The 16,633-nt window shown below is 39.3% G+C and overlaps 1 protein-coding gene across 1 annotated transcript in view; it reads right to left on the bottom strand.

Annotated features, from left to right (window-relative positions):
* The window catches only part of LOC109398712 (out at first protein), a 354,874-nt gene that overhangs the window by 140,372 nt on the left and 197,869 nt on the right, over positions 1 to 16,633 (bottom strand). Inside the window, exon 2 of the mRNA XM_029867322.2 lies at positions 13,795 to 13,908. Coding sequence (XP_029723182.1) covers positions 13,795 to 13,908 — 114 coding nt within the window. The remainder of the gene's footprint in view (positions 1 to 13,794; positions 13,909 to 16,633) is intronic.

The raw sequence follows: 16,633 nt of genomic DNA, 5'->3' as shown, positions 1-16,633 counted from the left end.
GAAGATCTGTCGACCGGCCGTCGATGCAGCCGGCTTGATAACTTCCCAAAGAACTCATTCGTTTTAAGTGACAGGCGACGGAAGATGATCTGGGATAGCACTTTGTAGGCAGCATTCATAATAATGATCGCCTTGAAGTTCTCACATTCCAAATGGTCGCCTTTCTTGTGAATGGGGCAGATTACCCCTTCCTTCCACTCCTCCGGTAGCTGTTCGGTTTCCCAGATCCTGACTATCAGCCGATGCAGACAGGTGGCCAACTTTTCTAGGCCCATCTTGATGAATTCAGCTGCGATACCATCCTTACCTGCTTTGTTAATTTTGAACTGATGAATGGCATCCCTTACTTCCGTCAGCATAGGAGTTGGTTAATTTCCGTCCTCCACTGCACTGGTGTCGTCGTTTCCTCCGTTACCGTGGTCTCCCGATTCTACGCTCTCCACACCATTCAGATGCTGATCAAAGTGCTGCTTCCACCTTTGTTATTGCTGTTGTTGTGTTGAATTGTGTAAGATATGTATAAAAAGTGTCGATAGCTTGGTAGGCAAAGGGTTCACACATTCGTGCGTGGATGCCAGGCGTAAGATGAAGAATCAGCGTGCCCATTATTCTGAAGATAATGCTGCAAAGTTTGCTTGATTGCATTACTCGTAGGCGTTATCTGATAGATTGACACTTTGCTGTGAAATTTGGAAGGAAGGGAATAGCTTTTCAACCCATTTCCATTCTAGTGATGGCTATGAACTTGTGAATATATGAGTTGTACATGTAGAGAGGAGGGAGATAGTAAATAAAAAGATACAAAGTAGAAGGAAAGGGACGGGCCAGAGATTGAACCCAGAACCTTCTGCATACGAACCGGCAGCCATCAGACCACCAACACCGTTCCTTCCCTAAACAGATATTTTCATGAACTATATATCCCATGTATTCTGTTGGTGCATTAAACAAGCTACCCGCTGTTATCCACGCTTTCCTGACGCTCATCACCATCGCCTAGTTGCCACACCGACACCGACTAAAGTCAAGTCAAAGGAAAGGATTTATTAGCTGGAACCATAAACGGGTGCAAAAAGGTAAAAAATGACAGCTCGGTGAGGACGACAACGATGCCCCACGTTCACACGGACACGAGAGCGTGCGGTGGGTGTAGGTATGACCAAGAAGAGTGGGATGGTAGGATTCATAATATGTGCACGTGAAAGTGTGTATTTAGGGAAAGATTACAGGAAAAAGTGCACCACCGCTCAACACACTCAGAATGTAAGTACACAGAGCGGAAAAAGAAGGGCGTTAATGAAAAACCTGGAACCGGAAAATGAACGGCGTCAACTGTGACGTTGCCGTCATAGCTCGGGAACTGCGAGACGGGAAGTGCTGCTGGGAAGCAGGACATGGATGGTGATAATAAAAGGAAAAATTGTTACCTTTTTCATCACGTCGTTGCTGATGCGCTCTGTTGCCTGCCTCCTGCCGTTCTGCGGCCACACTCACATGGACATTTTGTATTTACCGCTTGGTGTGGCAAGGATGCTGCTAATAGTGAGGCGGAGAAAGGGTCTAGTTGTCCGGAAGAGACTGAGGAAGTTATTTCTCAACCTTTTAATAGCTTTCGGTACGGTCCCCGGTGTAGGTCATAAAATTACGAAAATAGCTTATCCATCGTTTGTTGATGTTTGACTTTTATAATCTCTAAAGCGTTTTGGGATCACTTCTGTTGAGATGGGTATCGTGTGAGCATTACCGCTTACGGTTTTTCTGCTCCTTAGCGTCTTAGTTTCATATACGCAGCAAAATTCACAATTTCCAAATTACTCCAATCATAACAGTTGACATCTCATTTGGAAGTTATGCTGTGCGCAGTGTGCAGGTATGTATAACTTCATCAAAGTCCACTCACAGCTACCTAGGTACGTGTCCAAAAGGCACACCAACTTGTTCCACCGAGAAACCACATCCCGGATTCCCACATCACATGTTTATGCAGTGCATGCCGGGAAAATGTTTTCACAGTAAACAGTTTTCTGCTATCGCCCCGGTCTCTAGAAGAGAAATGCACCAGGTACCCACGTTGTACGTGTTGTGATAGATAGTACGCGACCAGACCGTCGTCGTTGGGAGACGTGAAATAGTAGGTGTATCGACCGACCTCTCGATTCTTGAAAGTAGATGACTTCCGATTCCGACGAAAAGGTAATGCTGAGAAGGCAATCGGATGTGATTCTTTTTCACTTAGTCGGAGTTCTATCGTGCTGGGTTGGGAAATGTTATCTTTGGTTCCGGGAGGGAAACGTTTACCAAAGAAGCTTCCACCATTCGATCCATGATTGACTCCGAGCAGGCAATGACGAACGAGTCCGTCATCGTCGATTGATGTGAATGCTGGCGAATGTGCACCAGCAATGCGGGTGCGGTAACATGAGTTCTCATTTTTCCGGAATATTGTTTCAGCAAACAAGCGGAAAACGTGCAGAAAATTATCTGCGATAGCACTGCAGCCAGCAGCCAACCAACCCACCAACCATCATCGTCGTCGACGTGTGGGTTATTCGGAAATGTTTGCAGCACGATATTGGTTGAGCAAATACTTGCGCGTATGTGATTGCAACAAAATGATTCAATTCCGGTTTTATTCAATCTTTTGTGCGCCAATCGTTACTGTGTAACTGGATAGATCTTAGGTCAAGTTCGTATCTTCAGAATATTTATAAGTCGATGAATTGAAATAAATGTTCGGTTCGACTTATCACTTTTATTTTATCAGTGATTGTTTTAGGTTTGTGTTTCACTGGTTGGCGGAAAATCTAGATAACCAACAATGGATAGATGCACATAAATTGGTGAGGTCGTTTTATGCCGTATTATAAATTATGGAAACTTGAAAATGTTCATAATAAAATAACATGAACTAATATTCAGTTTACATTACTAGAATAATCGCATACGTAATTGGTTGGTATATTATGAGTATAAGCATGGCCGTAGCCAGAGGGTGGAAGGGAGGGGGGTGCGTTTTGTTTGTTAAATATATCAGGAAAATTTGCAAAAAAAAAAAAATGCAATTAGCGCCGCTTAGCTGCAGAAACCTAAACCAAACGGTAAATATTCTGAAAGCCCTTGATCTACCAAACAACTTTGCCGAAGACACTAACTCTCTAGGTAATCAGGATCATGAGATATATGAGATTGAAATTTCGCAAGTGTCACATCTATTTGTCTGTGATTTATGAGATATCTTAGACAAGCAGATGCAACACTGACAAAATTTCCATCCCATATATCTTAGGATCCTGATTACTTAGAGAGTTGGTCAAGGGCTTTCAGGATATGGGCCGTATGATTCGTGATTTCATCGCTAGGCGGCGCTAGAGAGCGTACAAATTTTAAATTTCACATATCTCAGCTGATTCTTAAGAAAGATGGTGTCTTCGGCAAAACTGTTTGGTAGATCAAGGGCTTTCAGAATAATTATCGTTTGGTTCGAGTTTCTGCAGCTAGGCGGCGCTCGTTGCAATTTTTTGCAAATTTTCCTGATATATATGAAAAACGAAATTTGTCAGCTCACTAGCACCGCCTGTTGGTGGAATTTGGAATTAAAATAGCCATCAAGTGTAAGTCCTTGACCAGCTTAAGACGTCTGTTTGTATCTGATATCACAGGATTTGATACCCCTTAGCTTGTTTTGGACTCACTGGCTTGCTTTCGGTTCACCAAATGCTCAAACAACACTGACCCCTTTGAACACACTGCATGTGCACTGAGTTCTGTTTTTTTCTGCGTGCGCGCAGAAATTGCGCACTGGGATTATGACTTGCGGGCTCTCATTGCTCTCACGTAGCACTCTAATCACCCGCACAAAAACTCTGCGTGAGAGAAATTATGTACATTTTATTGTGCGTTTTTTCTCTTTCTCTTTTGTGAGGTAAATTAAACTGAGAAGTTCAGTGAAAGATGAGCGTGAATGGGCACAGTTTTTGCGTGACGTGCCATCCCTGTCTGGAATAATTCGAAGTATTTCAGCAGCAATATCTTCCAGAAACCCTTACAGGAAATTTTACCAGAGATTAGCTAAAAAATATTCCAGGAGTTCCTTGAAATATTGTACAAATCATTGTGTTGTGGTGATTTTACGTGAAACTGGCAACACTGGCTTGATAGAATAAATAAGTTAGAAGTGAATAGAGCATTGTTAGTTGAGGACGTATTTCTGTGAGAAGTGCAAAGTCTAATACCAAAAAGTATGTAAATATAGTTGTAAGAATATAATGTTTATATAAAATAATACATTTACTTCAGCATTGAAGCTGCTAAGATGAAAGCTGATGTCAATTATTGGTTTATCGCACCATGGATGACTACGCTCCACAACACATTGTTTTGGGAGTCCATCCAAAGATTCCAACAATAATTCGTTCGAAAATTATTGCAGACCTAGATTCCTTAATTTTTTTTTCCTACAGAAGTTGTTCCAGGAATTTCTTAAAAAAGCTTTCCTGAGATTCCCTAAGGAATTCCTTATGGGACTGCTTCCGGGATTTAGGAACTCCTGCTGGGATTTCTTTAGGAACTGCTACAGGGATTCTTCAAGGAGTTCTTCCACAAACTCTTCTTAGAATTCTTTTAGGATTTCTGAAAGGAATCCATCTGCAATTTCTTCAGGAACTCTTTCTGGGATTTTTCCAGGCATTTTTCAAGGGATTCTTCCATTTCTTCAGAGATTCCTCCAGGAATTATTCCTCTGGGAATTGCTGCAGGGATTCCCTTAAAAAATCATCCAGGAATTCCTTCAGAAATGCCTCTAGAGATTGCTCCAGGAATTCTTCTAAATATTTCTCCAGGATTATTTTACAGGCATTCCTCTAGGATATCCTTCAGGGATTCCTCCAAGAATTTCTGCAGAGCTTAACTCGGGAATTGCTTCTGTGGTTCTTTCTGGAACAACTTATTTTAAAAATTCCTCCAAAGATTCTCCCAGGAACTCTTCTTGAGATTTCGTCAGGAATTCCTCTTTGTATTCTTTAAGGATTTCCTCCTGAATTAACTCAGTACTTCCTCCAGGAACTGTTTAGGGGTTCCCAGATTGATTCCTCTGGAAATTGCTTCCGGGGTTCCTTCTGGAGATTCTTAGGAACTCTTCTTCAGGAACTTCTAAGGATTCCTCCAAAATTTCTCCAAAAATTCCATCTGCGATTTCTCTAGGAACTATTCCTGGTATCCTTCTAAGAATTCCTTAAGAAATTTATCAACGGTTTCTTTTCAGGAATTTCTCTAGGAATTTTTCCAGCGATTCTTCTGGGAATTCCTGCAGGGATTTCTCTGAAAATTCCTCCAGGAATTCATCTAGAGATTCCTCCAGAAATTCCACCAGAAATTTTACAAGAGATTTCTTTAGGAGTTTGCCTGGAAATTCCTTCAGGAGTTCCTACAGGCGTTCCTCTACACAGTTCAAAAAAAAAACCTGTAAAATTATGACGGATCGAATGTAACAAAAGGACCCCGTCATATATGATGGAAATTTTTGTGCGATCTTAAAATTACATTGCAGATATTTGCTAGAAAATATAAAGTAAAATTGAGCTCCGAGCTAGAATTGTACTCAGATCCTTGGGGTGTGAGTAGCACGCCCGAGCTCTCTCGGCTATCTCAGCTTGTTGAAGAGCAGACAGCCAAAGCTAAACTGCTTCTACCATAATGCACGCATTTCCGACATGCTCTGGCTGCTGCAGAGAGTGCTGAGAGAGACAACGGGGAAACCGCCACAGCTGCGAGCAGCCGTTCGTTTAGCTGATGACGGAGAGTGGCTGACATGATTTATAGCAGATGCATGTAAATTTAAAGCGAATATGCTTTAAAATCTGTAAACAAGCCGTCTGACCAGCAGCGGGCTGCTCGGCTGACGTTAACTGTTGGTGATTTACATTTTTCTGCCGCAAATTTCTGTTGATCATCAATTTACGTGCTGTTTAACTTTCATATTTTTTTGCTGTGTAGGATATCCTCTATGGATCCCTCCAAGAATTCCTACATATTTTTCTCAGAGATTCCTCCAAGAAATCCTCCAAGGATTCCTAAATGCATTTCTTAATGAACTCCTCCAGAAATTGATTCCAGGATTGTTCCTAGAATTCCACCTGGAATTCTTACAGAAATTTATCCAGGAACTCTTAAAGGGATTTCTTCAAGGATTTTTTTTACAGAGACTCGTACAAGAATTCCTCTAAAGATCACTCCAGGCATTGCTTCAGAGAATCATCCAAGAATTCCATCAGGAATCCTCCTAGGCTTTCTTTCGAAAAATTTTCCAGGCATCCTTCCAGGGATTCCTCCTTGGATTCTAGTAGAGATTTTTCTAGGATTTTTTTCAGCGATTCTTCCAAGAATTCCACCAGATATTCCTCCAGGAATTGTTTCAGGGATTCCAGGGATTGCTTCAGGAATTCGTTTTGGGATCCCTCCAGAAATCCATGCAGGCATTCCTCCGGGAATTAATTAAGGTATTCCCTAATAAATTATGTCAGCAATTCATCCAGGAATTTCTACAGGAAGTCCTTCAGAAATTCTTCCAGAATTTTCTCTAGGAATACCTTTAGGAATTTTTCCATGAATTTCTTACAAAATTTTTCCAGATCTTCCTCCAGGAATTGCTGCAAGGATTCCTCAGGAATTGCGCTATAATTCCTCCAGGAATTTTTTAGGGATTTCTTTACAAATATCAATGATTCCCCAGGGATTCCTTCAGAAATTCATTCGAGGATTTCTCCAGGAATACCTCCAGAAATTTCCCTAGAAATTCTTCCAGGAATTTCTCAGGGGATTTTTTCAGAAATTTCTCCCAGGGTTCCTCTAGAGATTCCCCAAGAAATTTATTCAGTAATTGTTGTAGGAATTCCTCCAGGAATTCCTTCAGCAATTCCAAAAAGAAAACCTTCAGGAATTCCTCCAGACATTCCTCCAAGATTTCATTCAAGGATTCCTCCAGGAATTTCTCTAGAAATTTAATCAGGAATTGCTCCTGGACATCCTTCAAAAATTATGTCAGCAATTTCTTCACGATTTTCTTCAGAATTTTTTTGGGGAGTTTTTTTCAGAAATTCTTTCTTGAAAATCTCCAAAAATAACTTCAGGAATTTTTCAGGGATTCCTCCAGGCTTTTCTCCACGAATTTCTCCTGAAATTCTTTTATGAATTGCTTTAGGTACATCTCCTTCACGATTTTTTTCAGAGATTTTCCCAGGGAATTCAACGCAGATTCCTCCCGAAAATCCTCTAGGGATTCCTTCAGAAAATATTTCAGGAAATTCTCCAGGAAATTCTCAGAAAAATTCATCCAGTAATTCTTTCAAAAAATCCTCTAGATATTCCACCAGGAATTCCAGCATGGATTCCTCCAGAAATTCCCACAGGAATATCTCTAGGAATTCCTCCAGGCATTCCTCTAGTATTTTATCAAGGAATTTCTCCAGAAACTCCTCCAGGACTTATCCCAGGATTTTTTTTTTTAGGAATTCCTTCAAATACTTCTCCAGAAATTGCTCCTGGACATCTTTCAGAAATTATGTTAGCAATTACTCTAGGGATTCCTCCAGGTATTTCCCCAGGAATTTCTCCTGATGGAATCAGCTTCAGAGATTCCTCCAGAAATTTCTCCAGGAATTTTCACAAGGTTTCCTCCAGGACATCCTTCAAAGATTCCTCTTGGAAATCCTCCAGAAGTTCTTCCATGAATTTATCCAGGAAATCCTCCAGGAATTCCCTCAGAGATTCCTCCAGTGATTTCTCCACAAATTTATTCAAGGATTCCCCCAGGGATTCTTACAGGAATTGCTTCGAGGATTTCTCAAGGGATTTTTTTCAGAAATAGTAAAATAATAGACAAAGCAATCTCCCAGAATTCCTCTGGAGATTCCTCTAGAGATTCATCCAGTAATTATTTCAAGATTTCCTCTAGAGATTCCTCAAGCAATTCCCACAGGAATACCTTTAGGAATTCCTCCATGCATTCATCCGGGATTTTATCCAGGAACTTCTCCAAGAATTCCTCCAGGAAATACCCCAGGAACCTCTTCAAGATTTCTTCCAGGAATTGTTTCTGGACATCCTTGAGAAATTATATCAGCAATACCTTCAGGAATTTATCCAGGAAATCCTCCAAGGATGTTCTCTAGGGAAATTCTCCAGGAGTACTTTCAGGAATTTTTCAGGGATTCCTCCAGGATTTTCTTCTGGGAATCACCCAGGGATTCTCCCACGAATATCTCCAGGGATATTCCCAGAGATTCCTCCTGGGATTTCTCCAGAAATTCCTCTAAGGGTGCTTCCAGGAAATCCTCCTGGAATTTCTCAACGATTTTTTTTCAGAAATTTCTCCAGCAATTCCTGTCAGAATCACTCTAGAGATTTCTTCAGGAGTTCTTCCAGGGATTGCTCAAGAATTCATCTAGAAAATTTCTCCAGGAATTCCGGCTGAGTCATATCCTAGTATTCCTCCAGGAATTATGCCCGGAATTTGTTCAAGAGTTTCTCCAGACATTCCTCCAGGACTCCAGATTTTCCCAGGAAATTTCAAGGACTCCTCCTGGAATCCCTTCTTAATTCCATCAAGAATTCCCCCAACAAATCCTCCAGAAATTTATGTAAAATTTCTTCTAGATTTCCTCATGCGATCTCTTCAGAAATTTATTTTGGTATTCCTCCCATAATTTATACAGAAATTCCTCCAGATATACCTTCAAAAATTCTTCCAGGGATTCCTCCGGGAATTTCGCCGAGAATTCCTCCAGGGATTCTACAGCGCTTCCTTCAGGCATTCCTGTAGGAATTGCAACAGCGATTCATCCAGGTTTTTCTTCAGGGATTAATCCAGGATGTCTTCCAGGGATTTCTCTGGGAATTCCTCAAGTGGTTTCCTCAGAAATTCCTCTCAGGTTCGCTTCAAAAATTCATTCAGGAGTTTCAGAAATCCTACAAACATTTTTTTAGGGATGTACCCATGAACTTTTCAGGATTGCGTGATGTTTTTTTTTAAATTATTTCAAGAATTTGTGGAGGAATTCCTCCAGCGAATAGTATTGGAAGATAATTTAAAAGGGATGTATACAGGATTAAGGAAATTCTAGGTTAGTGTTAAAAAAAGATCGTAATTTTTAAAAGATTTCAGCTATAATTTCTTATGAATATTTTGTAGACTTTAACAATATAAATATCAAAGCAAAATAATGCATGAGTAAATAAAAATCCCTAATCATCAGAAATAAGTCACCGCTACCAGCATTACGTTTATTTGTGTAGATCAGGCGAGCTTTTTTTAAACGTTTTGAACAAAACATAACAGCGTGACAGCTGAAGGATTAAATAATGCTTTAAGAATATAATGTTAATATACTCTATTTCATCGTGCTGCGTTTAGTTATAAAAGCTAGTAGGTACATTTCCTAAGGGTGCTTGCCCCCCCCCCCTTACTGAAAAGCTGGCTACGCCCTTGAGTAAAAGTAGGTTAAATCAAATAACGGCATAAAATATTTATTCATGGTTTCTGTATAGAATAGTCTCTTGGGTTCACTTGAGGATAGCTCCGAATTTCTGCAGGAATCGTTTTGGGATCTCCTGGATTTTAAATCAGGAATTACTCAGACAATTTCTTCAGAATGTTATCAGACAATTTGTTCAAAATCTCTTCACAATTTTAACTCAGAAATTCTTCCGGCAACTGCTTGAAAATGGCCTTTGGCATTTTTAAAGAAAAACCTCCATCAATTGGTGTAGTATTTTTTCCAAGAACATTGTCAATAATTTCTCAAGAAATTTCTCAAAAGATCCTTCGTAGAAATGGTCGATGGATTTCTTCGTGATTTTTTCCAGGTATTCCTTCAAAAAATGTTCCAGAAATGTCTTATGAAATTTCATCTAAGATTGCTTTTGAAATTCGAAAAATCTCGATGAATTATTTCACGAAAAAAAATCTTGTCAAATTTCTACCATAAATTTCGCATAGGGATAACCAGAGTTCAAATAATCATTTTCAATGAATGAAACAACGTGAGTTTCGAAAATTCTAAACTGAGGGATCAAAATACAATTCATTTTGGTGAATGATTTTTTTTTTCATTTATTCATTCGTTTTTCTGTCACTGACAATTTCCAGTGAGTTTTTTTTTTAGAAACTGTTGGGCGTAGTTATTGGATGGGGATTTTGGACATCGTTAAAAAGGATTTTTTTAAAGAAATTTTAGGAAATTCTAAAAAAAAAATACTTGAGTTCCAAAGAAAGTTTCCAGAAAAAAAATACTGGAGATTTTTTTCGGTGAGTTTACAGCGGATTTTTTTTAATGATGTCAGAGGAATTCCCAAAAAGTGTACCAAAAAAGTCATAAAGAAACTGCAAAGAAATTCCCAAGTAATATGCTAAGAACTTCCCGAGAAAAATGTCGGAGAAGCTCATAAAGGAATTACCAGAGAACTTCCTCATAAAGTTTCTAGCATATATAAAATATATGTCTACATATTGTAATAAATGATTCACCCGCAGTGTCTTTTGATTTTTGGTAAAATTATCTGTTCCTCTGGAAATGTTTACGGCAATTCTTTCAAGTATTCCTCCTGAAATCATTACAAAGATTTGTTTAAGATTTCGTCATAAATAACAGGCGGAACTCTTCCAGATATTAACGGTTTTTAGGTGTTCTTGCATGGACTCTAAGAACTTTCCCAGGTGTTTTTTTTTCTAATCCAATGAATGATTCTTCTACAGTTTGTCATTGGAATTACACCAATGATTGCAAAGGGAATAGGTAATTGTAATAATTTCTCCAAGAAATCAATCAAGGATTGCTGTACATATTACTACAGAAATTCCTTAAATAACTCCTCCCAAGATCCAAGGATCTACGAGGGATTTCCTAATACTTTGTTCAGTATTTTTTTTTTTTTTTCAAAAAAGTCTCCGGAAAATCTTAAAGTTTTTCCAAACGTTTGTTTTTCAGTAGCCTTTCAAAGATTTTGTAAGACATTCCTCCAGAAGGTAGTCCACGGGATGAAAAAAAAAAACTACAAGAGTTTCTTTAAAAAAATCAATGCTTTGAGGAATTTCTTCCATATTTCATTGATTCTCTGAGTAGTTTTTGTGGGATCCCTGAGTAAATGTTTTGAAGAATCTCTGAGAATCCTTAAGGATTCTCTGAGAGAATATCTTGATGATTTTCAGAAGAAATTATTTGAGAATTCTCTGAAGAATTTTCTTGAGGAACCGCTGAGGAAATTCTTTGAGATTTTCTCGAGAAAATTCATGAAAAAAATCTTGAGGAAACCCTGATGGATTTATTTTTTGAGAATTCCTTGAAAGCATTCCTTAAAGATATCCTAAAGAAATTTCTTGAGGATTTCCTGTGGAAATTTCCTCAATTATCCCTGAGGAATTTCCTTAAGGATTCTCAGAGGATGTAATTTCTTGAGTAATTCTTAATTGAGAAATCCCTGAGGTAATTCCATGAGGATTCTTTGACAACCTTTCTTGAACATTCCCTAGGGATATTTCTTGAGAGATTCTCTGAGGAAATTCCTTAGGGATTATCCGAGAAATTTCCTTGGTGAATCCCTTAGGAAATTCCTTGAAGTTTCCCTGAGGAAATGGTTTCTTGAGAATTCCTAAGAAAATTTCTTGAGAAATCCCTGAGGAAATTCCTGGAGGATTCTCTGAGAAAATTACTTTAAGACTCTTCAAGAATATTTCTTGAGCAAACCTCTTGAGTAAAGCCTGATTAAATTCTTTGAAGATCCCCTGAGGAAATTCCGTGAGACTACTTTTTAAGGAATTTCTAAGGCAGTTTCTTGAGATATCCCTGAAGGCATTACTTGAAGATTCTTTGGGAAAATTTCTTGAGAAATTCCTTCAGTTATTCACGAAGAAGTTTCTTGAAGATTGTCTGAGATAATTTTCTGAGGGATCCGTCTAATATAAGTTGAATCTCTAAAAAAATTAAATGACGTTTCTTTTCAGCAGACCTTCGCACATGCACACTTTCTCACAACTTTGTGAGTTTTCAAAAGAGACTGGGTTTTATGTGCTACTTATCGACTTTAGTTCTTACCAAAAAAGGTAGCTAATTTCACATGAAATCGCGTATTAACTATGTTGGAGCTTATCACCTTTAATCTTCTTGTAAGATTCTACATGATGAAGCCTTTCGGGGGATTTATCAGTGGTGTAGTCAGGAGGGGCCCTCAAAGGGGCAATTTAACAATTAAAATCTCCAACCATTCCTTTAAAAAAAAATAAATAAATAAAATTTAACAGCTTTATATCAAAGAGAACGTGCAGTGAGTTGCTGGCTTCTCGGTAAATAGATGTCATAGCAACTGGTTTTTTCCTTAGTGTGTTGGAACTTTGGACATGTTTCTACACTCACCAAATTTAAAAATGATGTAAACTGGTGTAATCGAAAATTCCTTTCTAGGGAACATTGCGTCTGACACACCATATACAAATGCAAATACATATGGTCAATTGGCAAAGAAAGAGAGACTAAAACCAAGTCAAATTGAATTCAAAATCGCCAGTAGCTTCTCCCGGAATTGCAGACATAAACTTTTACAGCTCTTACCCCCGTGTGTTTATATCCGGACCCTCGAACTTCTGCCAAAGCAGTAACCCAATCTGCAGAACAGTTTCCAGCACAAAAAAAAAACAAACTTCCTCTCTCTCTCTGCCTGACGGTCGACTTCCGTAACCGAACCCGACACTACGGTTATAGTTTATCCACCCGAAAATAACCTTTTCCTCCCACCACCTTTCAACCCACCTGACGACGCAGATCCAATGGACCTCTGCTGAGTAACCTGAGAAGCCTGCCTGACTGCCAGCCAGCCAGCCAGCCCTCCTACTAAGCGGGATGAAAATTCAATTTAATTTCATAGACACACCACCATCGCACCGGATTCACTTCTCCTCCTCCCCCGAAACCATTCCGGATAAACCCGAACCGGGATGGAGGAGCAGCAGCGTTACGATGCGGCGGTATGACCCAACTTTGTGAGTCCGGAGTCAGTAAGTGAGGGTTGCACATTAAGTTGCTTCTGTTCGGGAAACGAATATGTTGCGTCCGGGCTCTCATTCCAGTGCCCGACTAGGATCAGAGATCAAATTTGCAGCGCAATTATAACAGTCTCTGTCAGGGCTCCAGTTGCATTGCTCAATGTTTCCGTGTAACGATAATTGTAAGCAACTTGTAATACAAACTCTGTAATATTTGTAACAAAGTTTTCCATTTTATACAATCGTACATAAATTTGAACATGTAACATTTTTGTTTTCTTAAAAATAAACTAGATGCATTTTAAATAATCGATATTTAAAAAATCATTGTATTAATCTATGATTACTAGTATATTCATTGTTATTATCATTCGATCAGAATTTGCCGTCGTCCTGTAGAGCGATGAAGATCCGGACCAAACGGATACGTTGTTGGCAGAAGCCTGTACCACCTTCACTAGAACCGAACCAGTCAGCGTTGATTACAACGTTTTTCGGAGATTGCTTGCCATCCAGCAAGGTAGTAGTGGCAATGATATTATGTAAAATGGCTTTTAGACCCTTAAGCAGCTATCCACCGACAGCTTTCAACCCTCTCTCTCTCTGACAGGACTGTACATATGAAGGATGATTTTTTTCTCGAAACAAGAAGGACCGACTTCATCCCGTCACGGATGGATAAATGATACATGATATGGGTTGGACGGTGGCCCAACGAACGGCCAAACGGACAGGTAAATGTAACATGGTCAAAAATGGGTACTTACACTTTTGAAGTCGATTAGCTTGGTTATCAGCGTGCCGTCGCTTCGCTGGAACTCAAGCGTACATGTATCGTCACCCACGCTGGACGTTATTGTCTCCTGCACCACCTCGCCACCCTGCGGGAAAAAAGGGGAAAGTGAATTGATTAATGAAGGGGTTTGATTCCTAGTCGATACTGGACATTTTTTAAGCTTCAATTTGACTCATGGTTTTATTTTGCTATATTTGCAATCATTACATTTTGTTCACGATCATCATTTCTGATTCTTTATTTTGACTTGTCGTTTAAACTTAAACAGAGACGCTTTTCAATACAACTTTAAACAGTGAGGACACGATTTTGACAGCCCCCTGGAGAATTTTGGGCTGACAAAATCAGAATTTTATTTAAAATTCTAGACTTACATTTGAAAAGGGCTCAACAACCATAGCGAATTTCTGCTTCTCCTGTTCCTTTTGAGCGTATGTCCCATTCCATTATCAATGTACTACCTTACCAGTAACAGGCAAAGCAGGCTCCCAACTATGTATCTGATAGCGGGCTAACTTTGCATAATTAAATTGAAATACGCTTGGGAGGAACGGAAGATGATGAGGCGTGCAATGGTTGTTCCACTCTTTTCAAATGTTGGTCCAGAATTAATTCTTTATTCCTAAAATGTGGATCAGAGCTCGTCAAAGAAAAACCTCCAAAAAGCTCAAGAGGTCACTGAAGAAATCATTGGTAAAATTCCAGAGAAACTTCTAGAAGAGTTCCTACAAAAAATACCAGAGGAATTACAGAACCGTACCCATCAGGCATTCCCTAAAAAAATCTAGTAAGCCATTACGGAATTCTAGAGACAGAGCAATTCTTGGACGAATTGTTTGTATATTTAATGGAGCAATAGCTGAGAAATTAGGAATTTGAAATCCCTAGACGAGGATGAACCAGCCTCGGGCTAAATTTCCCCATAATAAAGAGCTAATAATAATAATAAATCCCTTGAGCGATCCCTGCATGAATCCACGGCATCTTTTCGAAAAAAAAAAACAAAGCATGAATTCCTGAAAGAATCCTCACAGAAATTTCTGAAAAAATTTCTAAGAAAATCCCTAGACATCGTTGGATAAATACAACGAATATTCTAGGAGAGATTATTGGAGAGCCCCAACAAAAAAAATGGATACAACCCTAGACGAGTTTCTGAAGAAATTCCCGAAAAAAGTATTGGGGAACGTCCATAAATTACGTCACGCTTTTAGGGGGGCGGGGGGTTAGTTTCAGTAAAATGTGACAACCCATACAAAAATTTCAGAGCTCTCATACAAAAAGTGTGACATAGGGGGGGGGGGATGGTGCGGTTGAAAACGGGCAATTTTTGCGTGACGTAATTTAAGGACGCTCCTTTGCAGAAATACCAGCAAGAATTCCTGGAGGAAGCTCCTCAAGAGCTTCTTAGTGGAGCGGACCTGGTTTGATGGTTAAAGCACCTGACTATCACGCCAAGGACCTGGGATCTAATCCCACTCCCGACAAACTCACTAAAATGTGCGTTATTCTTTCGGAAGGGAAGTATAGCGTGGGTCCCGAGATGAACTAGCCTAATGCTTAAAGTCTCGTTAGCTCCTTAAGGAATCCCAAGGAAAACTTCTGAAGGTGTCACAGGAGGAATGCCTGCAATAAGGGGGCGTCCATAAATGACGTAGCTTTTTTCAAGCGATTTTTTACACCCCCCTCCCCCCTCGTAGCATTTCGTCACAAATTTGGATACCCCCCTCTAGAAATGACGTAGCTTTTTAAACACCCCCCCCCTTCCCGATCAGAAAGGCATAACAAAAATATAACAAAATTATATCAACGGTTGATAGATATATCACGGTTTGTTATATTTAGATATATTTGACAAAAATGATTTGAAACCCTGATTTTATTATATCAGAATTATAACAAGGTTAGTTATAATACAAATAAATTTATTTGGATCATGTCTATATGAACATTATAACAAACTCAGTTATAGTTTTGAAAATGCACTTTATGTCAAATGAACATTTTACAGGTGGTGTTTGGTACGCAGTTACGCCGCTGTGCGGTGCTACTGTGCTTGTAAAATACAGTAGTTTTAACAAGTTTGAATCATGATCCAGACCTTTAAGGGTCTATTCCAATTCGCGAATTAAGATTAATTTTTACTTCAATTTGACAGTTCGACACTAAAACATGGAAGTTCTTCAAAGGAAATAATTATCGAACAGTCAAATTTAAGTGAAAATTAATTTTACGCCAATTGGAACAGACCTTAAGAAAGCTCAGATAGATATTGTCGCGCTTATCTTGGATTCTCAGCCAGCTGCGTTCGAAACAGGCAGCATCAGATCGCGCCAGAATGCGCACGTATAGTTTGTACACGGTGTGCACTTTGGCTAAAACTGTTTTTGCAGCCGCCGGGTGGGAGCTGTCACGTATACTCAGCCACCTTGTACAAATCAAAATGGGGCAATCTTTCCGTGATAAACTGCGGCTGGTTAACGTTGAACAATTCGTCATTCAAATCATCGCCGTCATCAAACATTTGAAAGCAGTTTTTTCGATCAAAACAAAAGTCTTTGCTATGAAAATATATTCGCTGTACTCCACATGAGGAATAGAATGCAGTGAATATATTTTCATGGTTGATGTTTTGGTTTACAGCGAGGTAACTGCTTTCTACTTTCCGAAAAATGATGACGGATGCTTAAGCCTTAAGATCATCAGTATCTTAGTGATGACGCCACAATATTTAGGTCCTTGGTGAATGATTCTATATAGCATCGCACAACAACGTAGTTAAAAAAATAAGAAATGAGTATCCCAACAGT

This window comes from Aedes albopictus, chromosome 2 (assembly GCF_035046485.1).
Source record: "Aedes albopictus strain Foshan chromosome 2, AalbF5, whole genome shotgun sequence".
Lineage (NCBI taxonomy): Eukaryota > Metazoa > Arthropoda > Insecta > Diptera > Culicidae > Aedes > Aedes albopictus.
The sequence above is the reverse complement of the archived record's forward strand: the minus strand, read 5'-3'. Positions and strand labels throughout refer to the sequence as shown.